The 14,579-nt window shown below is 42.9% G+C and overlaps 1 protein-coding gene across 18 annotated transcripts in view; it reads right to left on the bottom strand.

Annotated features, from left to right (window-relative positions):
- The window catches only part of Trpm3 (transient receptor potential cation channel subfamily M member 3), a 539,859-nt gene that overhangs the window by 66,708 nt on the left and 458,572 nt on the right, over positions 1-14,579 (bottom strand). For 12 of the 18 annotated variants that reach the window (XM_060387459.1, XM_060387502.1, XM_060387548.1 and 9 more), the window contains 5 exons: positions 12,325-12,354; positions 11,108-11,397; positions 10,244-10,472; positions 7,597-7,764; positions 2,562-2,702 (listed from right to left, as the gene is read on the bottom strand). In XM_060387459.1, coding sequence (XP_060243442.1) covers positions 2,562-2,702; positions 7,597-7,764; positions 10,244-10,472; positions 11,108-11,397; positions 12,325-12,354 — 858 coding nt within the window. The remainder of the gene's footprint in view (positions 1-2,561; positions 2,703-7,596; positions 7,765-10,243; positions 10,473-11,107; positions 11,398-12,324; positions 12,355-14,579) is intronic. The other 6 variants (XM_060387465.1, XM_060387487.1, XM_060387508.1 and 3 more) reach the window with 1 other exon arrangement.

Here is a 14,579-nt window from a genome sequence, read left to right as displayed (position 1 = left end):
ACCCAAAGTGCAGAGGGTGATTTCAACAATCTTGATATGGAGGTGCCAACGCTGAGAGGCACTGGCCAGGGTACTTGTGATGAAAAAGCATTTGGAGCTGAAAGTTGCCTGAGTTGCGTCAATGGGGACCAAGAGAACTCAGATGATGGGAATGCTGACCACCAGTGAAGAAGGGAAGGCAGGTGATACAGAAGGCTGAGGTCAGTGTTCATCCAAAAGATAGTTAATTCTTTTTGCAGTTCTGTACATCAGTTTCTTTTATGCTTTAGACCAGGAATCTGCTAACATTTGCAAAAGGCCGTAGGATGAATCTTTAAGGTTGTGTAGTTCAAGAGGTATTTATAGTGTTCACAATTAACTTTTTGGTTGTGGCCAGGTGTAGTAAACACTGACATTTAAGTTTCATATTTCACAAACTATTCTTTTTTTTTCCAAGTACCAAACCAAACAACCAAAAACAGGCTGGGGCTGTAGCTCAGCAGTACACACTTGCCTAGCACACTTAAAGCACTGTACTTGATGCACAGCACCACAGAATAGATGAAATAAAAATGCAAAAGTGAGCTTTAGCTTGTGGACCATAAGAGCAGAGTCTTCTTTGTGGCTATAGTTTTCGCATCCCATTTTGGTCGTGACAACTGAATCAGAAGACTGCTGGAAGGAGAGGGGCTGATGCAGGCATAAAATGGAGGTACAGATGTTGTATTGATGAAGCCATTGTCGGCCTCAGGGGGAGATTATTTGGGAAACATCTGGAATCTTGCTCTCACACAGTAGCTGCTCAGTAAGTGATGCCTGTATTGGTGGGTGGACAGATGACTCTGGCATTGATTATCTCTCTGAAATGTGACTAACACTAGTTACTCCCACATTGTGTTTACTGGTCCAGACACTACTGTAAGTATTTTATATACTTCAACACATTAATCTTCAGAAAGTAGGCAGTATTGTCATTCCTATCATATAGAAGGGATGAATGGAATGGGAAAGTAACTTGTTTGGGGTTGCACAGCACAGAGGGACAGGGGTGGCCCTATGTGCAGCCTGTCTCTTTCCAGACTGCATGCAGTCACAGCTCTGATGTTTTCAACAGGGCAATCTTGAGAGAGTGCTGTTAAAAAAAAAAAAAAAAGGAAACTGATTTTTTTAATGTATGTTATTCTAAGGTGGACATTATTTCATAATGTCAATACATTGGAAATTTTATTTTATGAAAATGAATATAAATGTAATATGCGCTTTTCTATTCTCTCAGACACCATGAAGATCATCCTTTAAAGCAGTGGCTTTTAGCCAGCAGTCATTTCTATCTTACAAGTGCCTAGAAACATTTTGGCTGTCATCTTTTAAAGGACAGAGTGTTCTAGTGGTATCTGGTGGGCACAGAGCAGGATGCTGCTGCACGACGAAGAATTATCCTAGCTGAACTACCACCAGTGCTGAGGCTGCAAAGCACTGCTTTAAAGCCAGTGCTAAATATTAACATGCAGGACTGCACAGGAAGCAACTCATATGGTCATCTGAGACCTCTTCTCCCCAAACCTAGATTACCCTGTTGTTGACCTGAATGGCTGCTTTTGGCAGCTGGTTGTGAGGGAGTCTAAAAATAAAGACGCATTGTCCTTTAGTTGGTGTCTCTCCACCAGGCTGGACAGAATCAGAGGGGGTTAGGCCAACAGCTCACTTAAAGCTTCAGCGGTTGGTTCTCAACTGACGGGTCATGACCCCTGAGGGGGTGTCAAATGACCCTTTCACAGAGGGTCACCTCAGATCATGGGAAATATCAGATATTTACATGACAGTTCATATCACTAGCAAGATTACAGTTATGAAGCAGCAACAACAATACTTTTATGGTTGGGGTCACAGCATTAGGAAGGTCGAGAACCGCTGGAAATGTTGAAAAGGAGAAAGGAAACCCAGCCATGTCCATTGCTACTATCTCAGATGCCATTTCAGGGACAGCCCATGGCTCTGCTGGGAGGAAGTGTATGTGGGGTGTGATTTTTGGAGAATGCTTGCCACCCTGGTGGTTTTCTTGCTTTGAGCTGCTTGCAGTTTAATTGTGTCTGAGCAAGAAAATGTGACTGATGTCATTACCAGGTGGGAAACTGTTACTTAAAGACTCTGTCTGTCCCTAGAGGTGCCACATCTGCACTTTGCTTCAACCTGACCCACAAGTGGTCCCCCGAAGCCCAGGATGGTCACCTGTAATGGGCCACTCGGTGCTAGTCCTCATCCGTGTGGCAACAAAAGAGTGTTCTGAAGAAGGGCATTTGTTTTCCTGTTGACCTAAACTCATACACAGCTCACCTGTGTTTCTATTACTCCTCACTCCCTGTCAGCTCCTTTAGCTTCTGCGGCAAGGAGAAAGGCAGCCCGTGGAAGCTGCCCAGCAAAGTCTACGAATGTTGTGTAGCTACTGGAAACACAAGGTCACAGCTTCCATTCCTGCACGCGTGCCACAGAATGCCGCTCAGTGAAGACCACGCAGGTGCCTGAGAGAGGAGCACCCGTTCCTGTGGTTAGTCATTCGGAAAGGGGGTAGGAAAAATGCTTACAGTGTAGAACCAGAACTTCACGATGGGTGCATTGTAGAACTCATAGATTTTTCGGCCCACAGGTATTAGCCGGTGCCTGCTTTGGACTTCTTCTTCATCTTTCTTTCTGGATGACTCCCCGTTGTTTCGCCCCAGCATTGCCTATAGTGGGAGAAAACAGAGACCATCATGGTTAAGCTCTGTAGGCATTTTTCAGAGGGACGCTCATGACACTTGAGAGCTCACAGAACAGAACCCAAGAATGTAAACTGCATGCTCCAGAGATTTAAAGGCATGCCTGTTCTATGTGTGAGTTTGCACTATCTTAGTGTAAGCTGTGTATTTCTTCTGCTGAGGACAGAAGGCTTGGGGGATATTTTTTGAGCTTTTTTTTTATAAGATCCTCTTTTATGGACCCTCTGAATGAGGTAGGCAGGAGGATGTACTTTGAGTTCTGAAACGGGTAATAAGCAGTGTTTGGGAAGGCTAAGCTACAGGAATCTGTTCCTGTTCTGTTAGCTTCTTCCCATACATGTATGAGATGTACTAGATCAGATTCAAATTCTGTCTACGCCTGTGCTAGTGACTCTCCAGTCAGAGGGAAGATTGGTCAGAGCCCATCACATACATATCCAAAGCTCAGGAGTGTTCAAGTAATAAGTCATCTGAAGTGCCTGGAATTTAGCTAGGCTAAATATATCACTACCCATATCAAAGTGCGGGCAATGATCCCTCCATTTTAAACCCTTGAGACTGGAGTTATTGCCCTTATCAGTTTTATAGCAACTCCTGGGCAAAGCGCCTTCCTCTGCAGCCAGGTGGGCTAGGAGAAGGGTTTGAGGCAGGCCTGATCTGAACTGGTCCTTAGCTCCAAGCTGCTGGAGGTCTCCATAAATGTGGATTCCCTTTCTGTACAGCACAAGAGTAGCAGTATGAGTAATGAAGATCAAATATTGCAAGAACAGCAGAATCTGAGAACAGGAAGATATACCCTGTCTGGGCAGCACACAATAGGATGTCGCAGAGAGTCTAATGGTTCCAGCTTCTAGGCTTTGGATGACTCAGATGGGAAAATGAGTTCTGAGTTGAATACTCAGAAGCTGTGCATTCTCAGGCAAGTTGGTTTAGCCCCCTCCCCCCGAGACCTACTTTCTTTAGCCGTAAATTGGGTTATTGTCCTTGGGGCCTATGTACTAATATCTGGCACTTAATAAGATGCTCAGTAACTACTAGACAGTCTTCAACTTAACTGGGACCTTCCTGGATACTCTTGCTTGAAGGGCCCCTCATCTAAAAAGTGTACATGCCATGAGAGTCTATGAAGGGACAAAGTACGGGCTTTAATTCTTCAATATTGTTATTAGACAAAGCTAGTTTTACAGTGTGAGGAAACTGGATTCTTCTTTTGTGTCTTTCTTTTATGTGTGAGTGTGGTAAACTTGTGATGATGTACATATGTGTACACACATGCCTGCAGGGACCAGAGGAGAATATTAAGTGTGCTTCTCTATCACTTTATTCCACTCTGTCCACTCTAGTCTCTTGATACAGGATCTCTCATAGAACCTGGAGTTGGTCTGGTGGACCAGTAAACTCTAGTGAGCCTCCTGTCTCTGTCTTTACCTCCCGGCACTGGGTTTCAGGCACATGCGGTCATAGCTTTTTATGTAGGTCTAGGGTTTGAACTATGGTCCTCAAGCCTTCACAGCACTTTCTCTTACTTGATGAGCTGCTGTATTCCAACCCCACCCCTGCTACATCCTGAGACTCCAAATATATGTGAGACTAGGATAAGACATTCTAACTGCTCAGAACTGACAAGGATTTGGGATAAGACATAGTACTTGGCACATGTGTTTCAAATTAAGAGATTTAATTATAGCAATGATTGCAATTTGCAATGATGTTAAGGACAGAGATAACTGCGCCATGATTTAGTTTTCTGGCTACCTGACACAACACATACAAATATTAGTTACAGTTATTTCAATGGTTTCCTTATAGCCAGTCCATTCAACTGTATGACACACACAAATGACTTATGTTTATCCAGCAGTAATTCTGGAGAGGCGAGCTCTGTTTGTTCCTATATTCTGGTGAGAAAGGTGCCTTGAGCTAATGGGTAGGAAGATTTCACTTTATGGTGATGGTATGTATCTATTTTCATCAGTGAATTGAATCAATAGTCTTAAGGGTTATGCACAGAAGAGTCCTAACAATGCTGGTCACTGGCCTCAAGAGACCCCAACTGTATGAGATATTTGTCCTATAATTTATGTAACAACTACTCTCTTCCTGTTCTGCTTATTTCTACGCCCAATAATTCAATGGAATTTGGGGACACGATAGAATGAAAGTAAAGATAATTTAAGGATTTTCAGATATCCTACGGCGTGGTATCTTGAGGGACAATGGCTTTCCTAGCAAATTTATAGGTAGTCCTGGACCTCTGCACATGCTGGAACTGTCTTAGGCTTAAGTGCAGGCTGGCACACTTACTTGGCTATAAAGGTAAAATAAACGCATTGCACCCTGCTTTTCCCTCTACCACTCACATTTGTTCTGAGTGGGATATACTTGCAAAGTCTTGTCTTTCACAGGCTTACAGTCTTTTATCAGCCCTAGCCTTCCCAGCCTAATTTGCTGATTTTGTTGATTTCTTTTCCCTGTGGTCAAACATTTCCTTTGACCTTGCTTAAAGCAGAATTTAGCAGGGCCATTTATGTAGGCGAGAAACATTAAAAATAGAAAAAAAATACTTTCTAGGAGAAAAAGAGGTTGGAACAGGGTCATACTTATGATCACTCAGTATAGATTTGAGATTCTGCCAGCTGGACACAGGTGTCAAAGTGGAGAAAGAGCCCCTGATGCAAATTAAGCTGCTAAGGATGATGAGCAGGGTACACAGGCTTCATTTTGGAAGCAACCAAGGGTGTCCTGTTCTCAGAAAGGATGCATTCATTTTGCTAGAAGCTCAAACAGCAGCTCCATGAAGGGAATGGGCTTGTCAATGAGCTCCTTTTTCCAGTCCTGTCTAGGGTGAGATGTTTACCAGAGAAGCAACAGGAGAAAGAATTTGCCACAAGGGTGAAAAAAGGCTCTCTTTGAGGACAGGGCTGCCCCACAGAAAGCCTGCAGCCCACAAGTCCCCACCTTCCTCTTCTCTGTGAGCTGTCTGCTCATCTTTGTACTGCCTACTCAAGTTCTCAGTGCTAGGATCTACACCCTGGCAAGCCCGCTGTGCTCTGAGACTAGGGAGACATCTTTGATAGTGGCTTCCTGAAGGATCAAAGGCCCTAAAGCTCTTAGGAGACAAAGGATGCTCCTTTCTCTATACCCAGCCAAAAAGTACCCCTCAGTTTCTGGCTGTCCTCCCAGGATTTGTGCCTGAGAGGGACCATACTTGATCTGGAACAGCTGGCATCCCGTGGAAAGCTCTCTGCTCTGTGGAAAACTAAATCCACTAAGCAGGACCACCTGAGAATAGAAAATAGTTCTCTCTCTCTCTCTCTCTCTCTCTCTCTCTCTCTCTCTCTCTCTCCAGTTAGCGGGTGTTACATACATATAACAATAGCTATTGGAGCACGTATGTCTCAATCCTAATCCCATCTTGCAACTAAGCAGCTGTGTAAATGTGGGCAATTTAAACTCTGAGTCCCTTTCATCTAATCTGTGAGGTAGAACAATGTCTACCCGATGGGCACGATGTGCTCCCATGAGTGAGGGCGGACAGAGTGTGCGTCACTGTTTCAACAGCATAAGCAAGCGTTTATTAGTATTTAGTTGTTAGTCTAAGTAGTCCGCATGCATGTGCCTAAGCAGTTTACTCTTTAAACCATGTAGCCACCTGCAAGCAGACAAGCCTATACTCCCACTCCTGAAGGGATGGAATTGTGTTCAAGTTCACAAAGCAAGTAGGTGAAAGGGCAGGATTCTGACTCCAAAGCACATTCTCTTTACCTCTCTGCTGAAACAGCCAGCAAGAATCCAGCATCAACACTAACCATGATTAAAATATCATTTCTTATCTGAGGAGTTCAGAGGTCAAAATTATGGCATGAAATTCAATGGCTGCTGTTGCTGGGCAGGCCACGGCAGGTGCCTACATAGATTTTTTACAATGATCTGGGAGCTGAAACAAAAATTGGCTTTGCATCTTGTAAGTGAAGGCTCATATCTAGCATCAGATCCCTAGGAAGGGGCTTCTGGAAAGAGGCACTGTGCATACGGAAGATAAACACGTCCCTTGGTGGTCCCAGTGAGGAGACTCATGCAAAGTCTCTTTGTCACCTGAACCAAACCAATTTTCATCTTCTCCTCTTACAGCTCCTTCTGGGTCATCACTCCTTTAGCCAGTGGCAATGAGGGAGGCTGAAGCACTTCAGAACTGTCCTTATAGAGTTGCTGTTTGATGCAGCTCTCCCAAGCTATGAAGCCCTATTTGTCCCTTTAATAGCACAGGCTATTTTTAGCCTTTGGGCACAAGCCAGTGGCAGTCATGTCACTTGGGTGGGGGCTGTGGGAAGTAGTTCTGCGCACAGCTGTCTTGTTCTCTCGGCAGAACAAAGCATCCGTGTTCTATAATTGTACTGGGAAGCTAATAAAAGCTTTCCATACAAACCTCAAAATTCAGTTAGTGCTGGGTTTGTGACTTTGACCCCAACGAATGCTTCCAGCTCAGCAAAACTGGCTGCTCACAGCTCACGGCTTCCCTTTCATTCTTGTGTGTTAAGATTGCCAATCATACCATCATGTTTATAAACAGATGCTTGCCTGGAAAATTGAGGGTGTCTGGCTTTGAATTTCATTGATTTATTTTGCAGTACCATTGCCAGAAGGACTTTACATACAGTTGGGTCCTAGAGCTGAGCTGTCTGTGCACAAAGAGAAAACTTTTATGATATTGTAGTCTCAACACTTCCATGATTAGACCTGGCAGGAAGCTGGAGAAGCCTTATCTACTCTCAAGCATTATTGAACCCTGGCAACATCAATGGATGTCTGGATTGGGGGATTCTCCCAATCCAGGGAGAAAAACTGCATAGTGTTTTCTTACTGTTAGTTCCATGTCCTCCTCATCCTTTTCCTTTGTGGGTTTCTCTGGCTCCTCTGGCTCCTTCTCTTGGAGATGAATTTCTTGGGCCTGAGTCATATAGGGCATGTCGTCTTTGTTCTTGAACTCCAAGCTGAGAATTGAAGGAGGAAGTAGAATTCCCAGAATTACCTAAAGTAATAATAATGATAATAATAATAATCACATTTAAAGGATTAAGATTAGGGTGGTAGCTTAGAATCAGAGAGGCTGGGATGTGGCATAAGTGTGTGTGTTTGTGCACACACACACGTACAGGTGTTGTGTTTACTCTACAGGGATGTGCATATTTGGAAATCCAAACACATAAAGAAGAATTTTTTTGGCCCTTCTAGGAAATACTTATTTTGTTCAAATACTTCTTAACCTATTAATTCTCATTTTCCTGGGGAAAACTGAGGAAAGAAAGATCATCCAAGGTGGAAAAACATAAGAGTTACATTTAGTCATTAGACAGCACTTGGCTTTGTAAAATCATTTCATGTACATGTACTGGGATTTATTTGTGACTGTATCAAGTAGAGTGGCTATGTCAGCTGATGGTCTCTGTAAAGAAATGCTTTCTAAATTGACTTTGAAGGCACGTGTAGAAAAATCATTTTACATACTGTAGAACATTCTGCTGGCATTAGCTAGTGTACAACAGATCCCTCTCCCCAGAGATCTCTGTATTTATCAGGAATAGCCGGTTTTCGTGCACAGAAGCCCCAAGAAGACCAGCATTACATTGCTCTCATGTGTAAACACTGTATGTGAATCTCAGTGTCAGGATGCTCAATTTATAGATCTTTCTCATGGCAGAGCTTTCTCCATTATCCACATGCTCCACCTTCTCTGGATTCTAAAATGGTCCCAGTGTATGAGGCTCCTGAAGATAAGCCTCCTTGAAGACACTGAACCTGAACTGAACCTGAAGGGTCAGTGAGAATGATGCTCTTACTGGGACTACCAGATCTTGAAATACTCCTAGGGACTTCCGTCCAGTCAGGAAAAAAGGGCCAGCAATGATTCTGCACTGTAGGTTTCGTGGAGTACTCAAATGGCATGCTGGCTATCTTTACAGGGTACAAAGCCCTGTTCTTAGAGCTGAGACCTGGCTTGGTCCTCCACCTGAGGCCAGGCTTGGTAACTACTAGCAGCATGACTCTGGAATGTAGCACATGACACACTTCATAGAAACCTTTTTGTGACTTTGGGCTAAGAGCCCCCAAGAAAGGTGGAGTAGGACAGACAGTGCTGGCCCAGTAAGAATGCAGCCAAAGATGGGAGGATGCAAAATTGTGGGATAAGGATGTCTAGAGAGCTTATGCACATTGTGTCCAACATGGTCATGACATCATATTATATACTAGCCATTTCTTAAGAGAGTGTATTTTAGCCAATGTTACCACAAGCAAAAAATAAAAATAAAAAAAAAAAATAAAAAAAAGGTAACTAACGGTAACATGATGAATATGACAATTTACTTAGCTCTGGTAATTATTTCACTGTGTATGCTAAAGCATCGTATTTTTATTATAAATACGTATAATTAAAAACTGGCATAAAACCAAAACATAACAAACACCCTTCCATTCTCTTGATCACTTATATCTATTCCCCCCCCCCTTTAATCCTTTCACTTTAATGTTTACCTGAAAATCATAAAAAAGGATTAGAAGAAGCGAAAATTGGGCTGAGTGTATAATTCAAAGGTAGAAAGCTTGCCTGGCAGGTGTGGAGCCCTGAGATCCTGCTCTAAAACTACAAAGGAGGCAAAAGCTGCCATCCATCTTCCTGTTCTTAAGAACAAGCGCCTCACATGGTCTCTTCAATATTCCAGGAAACTACTACATACACTTGATTACATGCATTCCTCTTGTTTCTCCTTAATTTATACACCTATAGCTACATACACAACATTTTAAAATGGGCTTAGGTTGTTCAAACAGGCCTGTGACTTGTGTTTACTCATTTGAGAATCTATCAGGCACTAGGAATGTAGCTCACTGTCCTATATGAGGTTCTGGGTTTGATTTCCCAATTTCCCAACATTTTTTAAAATGAGTAATGTCTTGATAAACAAATCTATCTCAAATTTAGTTCAGTTAAAAATTTTCAAGGTCATACTATCAGAGCCCATGCCTCTGTGATATGACATAATGCAAGGATAGCCTGGGTGGGACCTGGGTGGGAGGGTATTCAGCCTCACAGGGCAAGAATGGTGGCTTAGGTGAGACTCCTGTGGTAGCATGGCTATGTCAGAGCTTACGATACCCCCTACGGGACTTGTGTACACTCTGCATTTTGCGATGTGAGAGAAGATTCTGTTTGGGTAGAACTCGAGATCTACATTCAAGAGTCCCCATCCAAGGCATGCTCAAGATGGAGGCAAAATAACCAACCAATGACTAGAGTGTATGTAGCTGGCCTTGCTAAATGTGATAGTCCTCAAGTTCAAATTCTTGACCCTAAATGAAAATCACATCTCTAAGGAGAATCTAAGGAACAGTGGTAGGTCAGCACCACCTTCCAACGTAAGACAACCCCCAGACCCACCACAAATCTGACTTGGAAAACTACAACCAACCCTTGGACTCTATGTCAACAGATCGCTTTTGGGCATGCTGACCTTGAGGCCTGAGTTCTTGCGCATGCGGAGCCGTCCCATCCACATGTCTGTAAGCAACATTTGGCTGCACGTGTGTGCAATGAAGTCACGGTGCTTGGCAGCCACAGCCAGCTGCAGGCACGTGGCATTGCTCCAGTTCTTCAGCTCATACGTCAGCAGTTTCATGGCCAGCTGCTCATCCTGCTTGTAGGACTGGTCCAGGAGCTCCACAGCCAGCTGGCCAAAGTCCCTGAAAGACAGTACGCAGGAGACTCTTTCAGGCCAAATTGGAGACTGCCATGAACAAAGATGGGCCCCCCTGTTCAGTTGTAAAAGGTAGCTTGCTGTGTGGAGTAGCTCTCTCATGTAAGGTCTAGTGCGCTCATAAACCCACCCAGCCAACATCCTTTAAGCATTCTCTATGTGCCAGCTACCATGTCTATAACTGAAGATGTAAGTCAAAGCTTGACTACTGAGCTCAAGGCCCCCAAGTCAGGGCATGTGAAGGTAGAGGCAGAATAATCAACCAATTATTAGAGTTTAGTGTGTCTTCTTCAGTATGACAGGCCTCAAGTTCAAATCTAGTTCTTGCCAACCAGGTATGATCAGCCATGTTGCCTAAATTCTCTGAGATGATTTCCTAAGTTGGGTAGGAAATACATGATGATATGACCTGTTGCTTGAGGGCACTCTAGAGGATGAGTGATAATTGGTGTAATCTCTTTGTACCTCCGTGCAGCATTATGAATAATAAGGACAAATTACTCATGCTCACCCTCTGTGTGCTCTAGTGGGGTGGTCTTTTGCCCCCATAAAGTTTTATGAAGACCAGAACTTCTGGCATTTCCTTCTTCCCCCTCCCTCCTCATGTGATGGCTGGCCAACCTGGAGTTGTGGTTCAGCTCCTGGGAAATGTCATCAACCATGTCATTCTCAGAGGCCTCATGAGCCATGGCTTTGCAGAGCTTGCAGGCCACCAGGGCTTTGGCCATGGCCTCCTCTCCATGCTGCCAGAAGAACAGGGCCATCTTCTGCCTCTTCATGAGGACAGCCCACACCATTAACTCATGGAAGGGGAACGGGAAATGGTTAATCTCAGGGTCATCCAGGTCAATGTCCACCTCTTCTTCACGCTTCTTGGTTGTCTTTCTTCCTCTCCTCAAGGGAATATCATCCTGCAATTTTAAAGAAACAAACACAGGCTGAGTTGAAAGTGAATCAGATTAATTCATTACATATTTTATGTATTCCTTCCATTGGCTCAGTCCTAGAATCACACTGAAATGAACCAGACCAGCTATTATCCTAAAGAGACTCACAAGCTCCTTCAGGACTAATTTAAAAATAAGACTTAGTAAATGCATACTCAGCTATCAACATGTCAGTTTATGCTTTACTTAAATACAAAACAAAACAAAACAAAACAGAACAAAAAAAAGCACTTTCTAAGTGGGCACACTGGTGAATACCTAAGATCCCAGCAACACCTTGGAGTCAGAAACAGGAGGGTGGTGGGTTCAAGGCCAGGATGCGCTACATAATGAGAGTCTGTCTCAAAACTTCCGAAAGTATTTTCAAAGGCCATTTTCATTCTTTGTTCATTTCTTCTTCCACAGGTGTGGCTGTCTATACCCCATGGTGGACAGCATCGCCTTGTTTGTTTGTTTATTTATTTATTTATTTTCTGACAAAGCAAGGATAGCCTATGCATGTGTTTTCACATAACAACAATAAACAATGAACCAAAGATGGGAACACAACCGCTCAAGCGCCTGCATCCCTATTAAAAGCATCTGTGACATTCTTTGGATCTGTTGCCATTGTATATATCTATAATTGATTTTGCCTGTGAAGTTTATATACTCAATTTTCAAGTAGGTATTTACAATATGATTTATATATATATTTTCTAACCCAATGCTAACATAAATTCAGTGTGGAATTTTAAGAGCTACTGTGAGCTGCCATCATGGCACTTGGAAAATCTTTATTTCCATATTTTAGAATCATGCACTAAGCCTTACTATTAAAATGAACTCATATATCTTTTAAATATGTGAGAAAGAGAATAATCGACACTAATAATTTGAGCAAACACTAACCTCCATTCCCAGAAGTTTCAAGGCTTTGGGCTGTTTAAAAAAATGTTGTGAACAAAGTTAGATCTTTCTTTCATTGAGGTAAGAAACGAATTCTACTATATTGCAAATAAATAATATAAGAACTCTATTGTACCGTAAAGCATTAATTTTATGTCGCTGAGTAAACACAATAAAAGGAACATGTTTTTAGAATTCTAGGAGAATTGGGGATGTTGTGATTTTTGTGAACCACAGAGAATTAGAAGACTGAAGAGATATAATTGAAGGTTTATCATGACTCTTGTGGACCAAAGTTTCTCTCCCTTTCCTATAACCACCCTGCTTGATTGTCACCTCCAGGATAGCCAGCAGTTGAATGAATATTATGGTCTGAATGTTTTCCTTCCCATCCCCATCAAATGATGAAATTCTAATTGACAAGTGTTGGTATTGCAGTGGGTATTTGGGGGAGAGTGTTATGTCCTTATGGAAGACACCTCCTGAAATAAATTTGTGTCCTTATCAAAAAGACTAGTGGGAGATTGTTTGCTTTTTCCCATGTGAAGACACAGCCAGAAAGTGCCAAATATGAAGCAGAAAACAGGCCCTCTACCTACATTTAGTCTGTTGGTATCTTGTGCTTGAACTTAGAGCTGTGAGAGATACATTGATTTTGTTTAATATGCCCCTTCGTTTATGCTATTTTATTACAGCAGCCTGAGCAGAGAAGACAGATGAGAAATGAAACATTCAACAGATCAAACAAGATATTTCTCAAACCTCTGGAAAACCTCTACTATCTGGAGACTTGGGGTATCATTCAAAATGTTCGTTTAGATGCCTCCTCTAGCTGCCCTCCGGTGCAGCACAGTACAGCAAGAATGTGAGTGCCAGAGCAGGTGTTGATGGTGGCGGAAATGGCTCTGTGGCATGGAGAACATCATCGCACAGCGACACCCTGGCCAGGCTGGGAACGTGTAGAACAGGCACGGCTGAAGGCCACCGAGAAGGCCTCTTGGGAATTACAGAGCTTGCTTTGTAATTAAGAAGGGGAGAACAGAAATCGCAGCCCATTGCCGGGACCTGTGCTCCTAAGTGCAGCACAGCAGTAGGGGTCATTCTGGAAGCTACTGAGGAAGCTAGTAAGAATCGTGAGCTGACAGTTCCTGCAAATTTGATTCGATTATGTAAGTTGAAATAGCTTGAAGCTGGTCTCCCTGCTTTTCTCTTCTGGCCTCTAAAGTGAGCGCAAGTTCAAGTTTTTGTCTTCATTCAAACTTTTTGTCCCCATTTTTGGTTTGCTAACGGCTCCATAAGATACTTTCATTAGTAAAAAACTTCGTTAAAAATAAGTTAGAAGAACGAAAACAAAATTACATGGACTAAAGGGAAAAATCATAAAACCCAAGCACTAAGGAACTCATACACACTTTTTAAAAGAGAGAAAAAAGAATTATTGTGCGGCAGAGACGGAAGCGCTTGGGGTGTTGTTACAGGGTCCCGAGAGCCCTCAGCCCCATTTAGGGAGTACAACCCAAATTATGACTGTAGAAATGACAACACGCCTTTGAGATCCCACCCCATTCAGGAAAGCACCAGTGGCCCAAGGCTGCGGGGACCTCCGCTTGACTGTAACAAAGCTTGGCTGCTGCCATTTGATCCTACTACTAGCTAGGCACAAACGGACCAGCCAAACAACACAACAAACCCAAAACAGCTTCACTTAGGAATGTCCTCAAGATGTCATCATTGGTAAATTGTCATGTCCTAGGCGTGCATAATTACCATCCCATGGGATATTAGAGGAAGCTGTCCCTGCCTGGACCACTTTGGCCAGACTGACCCAATGATGCCTGTGGAGAATTGTGGATTTTTTTTTTTCTGGAATTGAATTGCAGGCATAAAAAGCAAAACAAACAAGCAAACAAACAAAAAACCCAAACCAAACTCCCCAAAACCCAAAAATGGAAGATCATTTTTATTTGAAGGAAAGACGAGCAGAGAGAGTATGGTTATTTAGACGCAACACTTAGACAGGCGTGTTTTTTTTTTTTTTTTTTTTTTGTTTTTTTTTTTTTTTAGGACGACCAAGGTAGGACTGTAATTTCACGGAAAACAATATTTTGGCCAGTATTTTAAAATTCAGTAATGAATTTCGATATTTTGGATGGAAAAAGAGGGGAGGTGAAGGTTCTGTTTTTTCGACTTGTTTCGTTTTTCAACTCGTTTGCCCCTTGGAGTCAGGAGTCCGTTCCTCAACCCTCCCCTCCCTAGTC

This window comes from Meriones unguiculatus, chromosome 1, assembly GCF_030254825.1.
Source record: "Meriones unguiculatus strain TT.TT164.6M chromosome 1, Bangor_MerUng_6.1, whole genome shotgun sequence".
Taxonomy (NCBI): domain Eukaryota; kingdom Metazoa; phylum Chordata; class Mammalia; order Rodentia; family Muridae; genus Meriones; species Meriones unguiculatus.
Note: the sequence above shows the minus strand (reverse complement) of the source record. Positions and strands in the feature narration are given on the sequence as shown.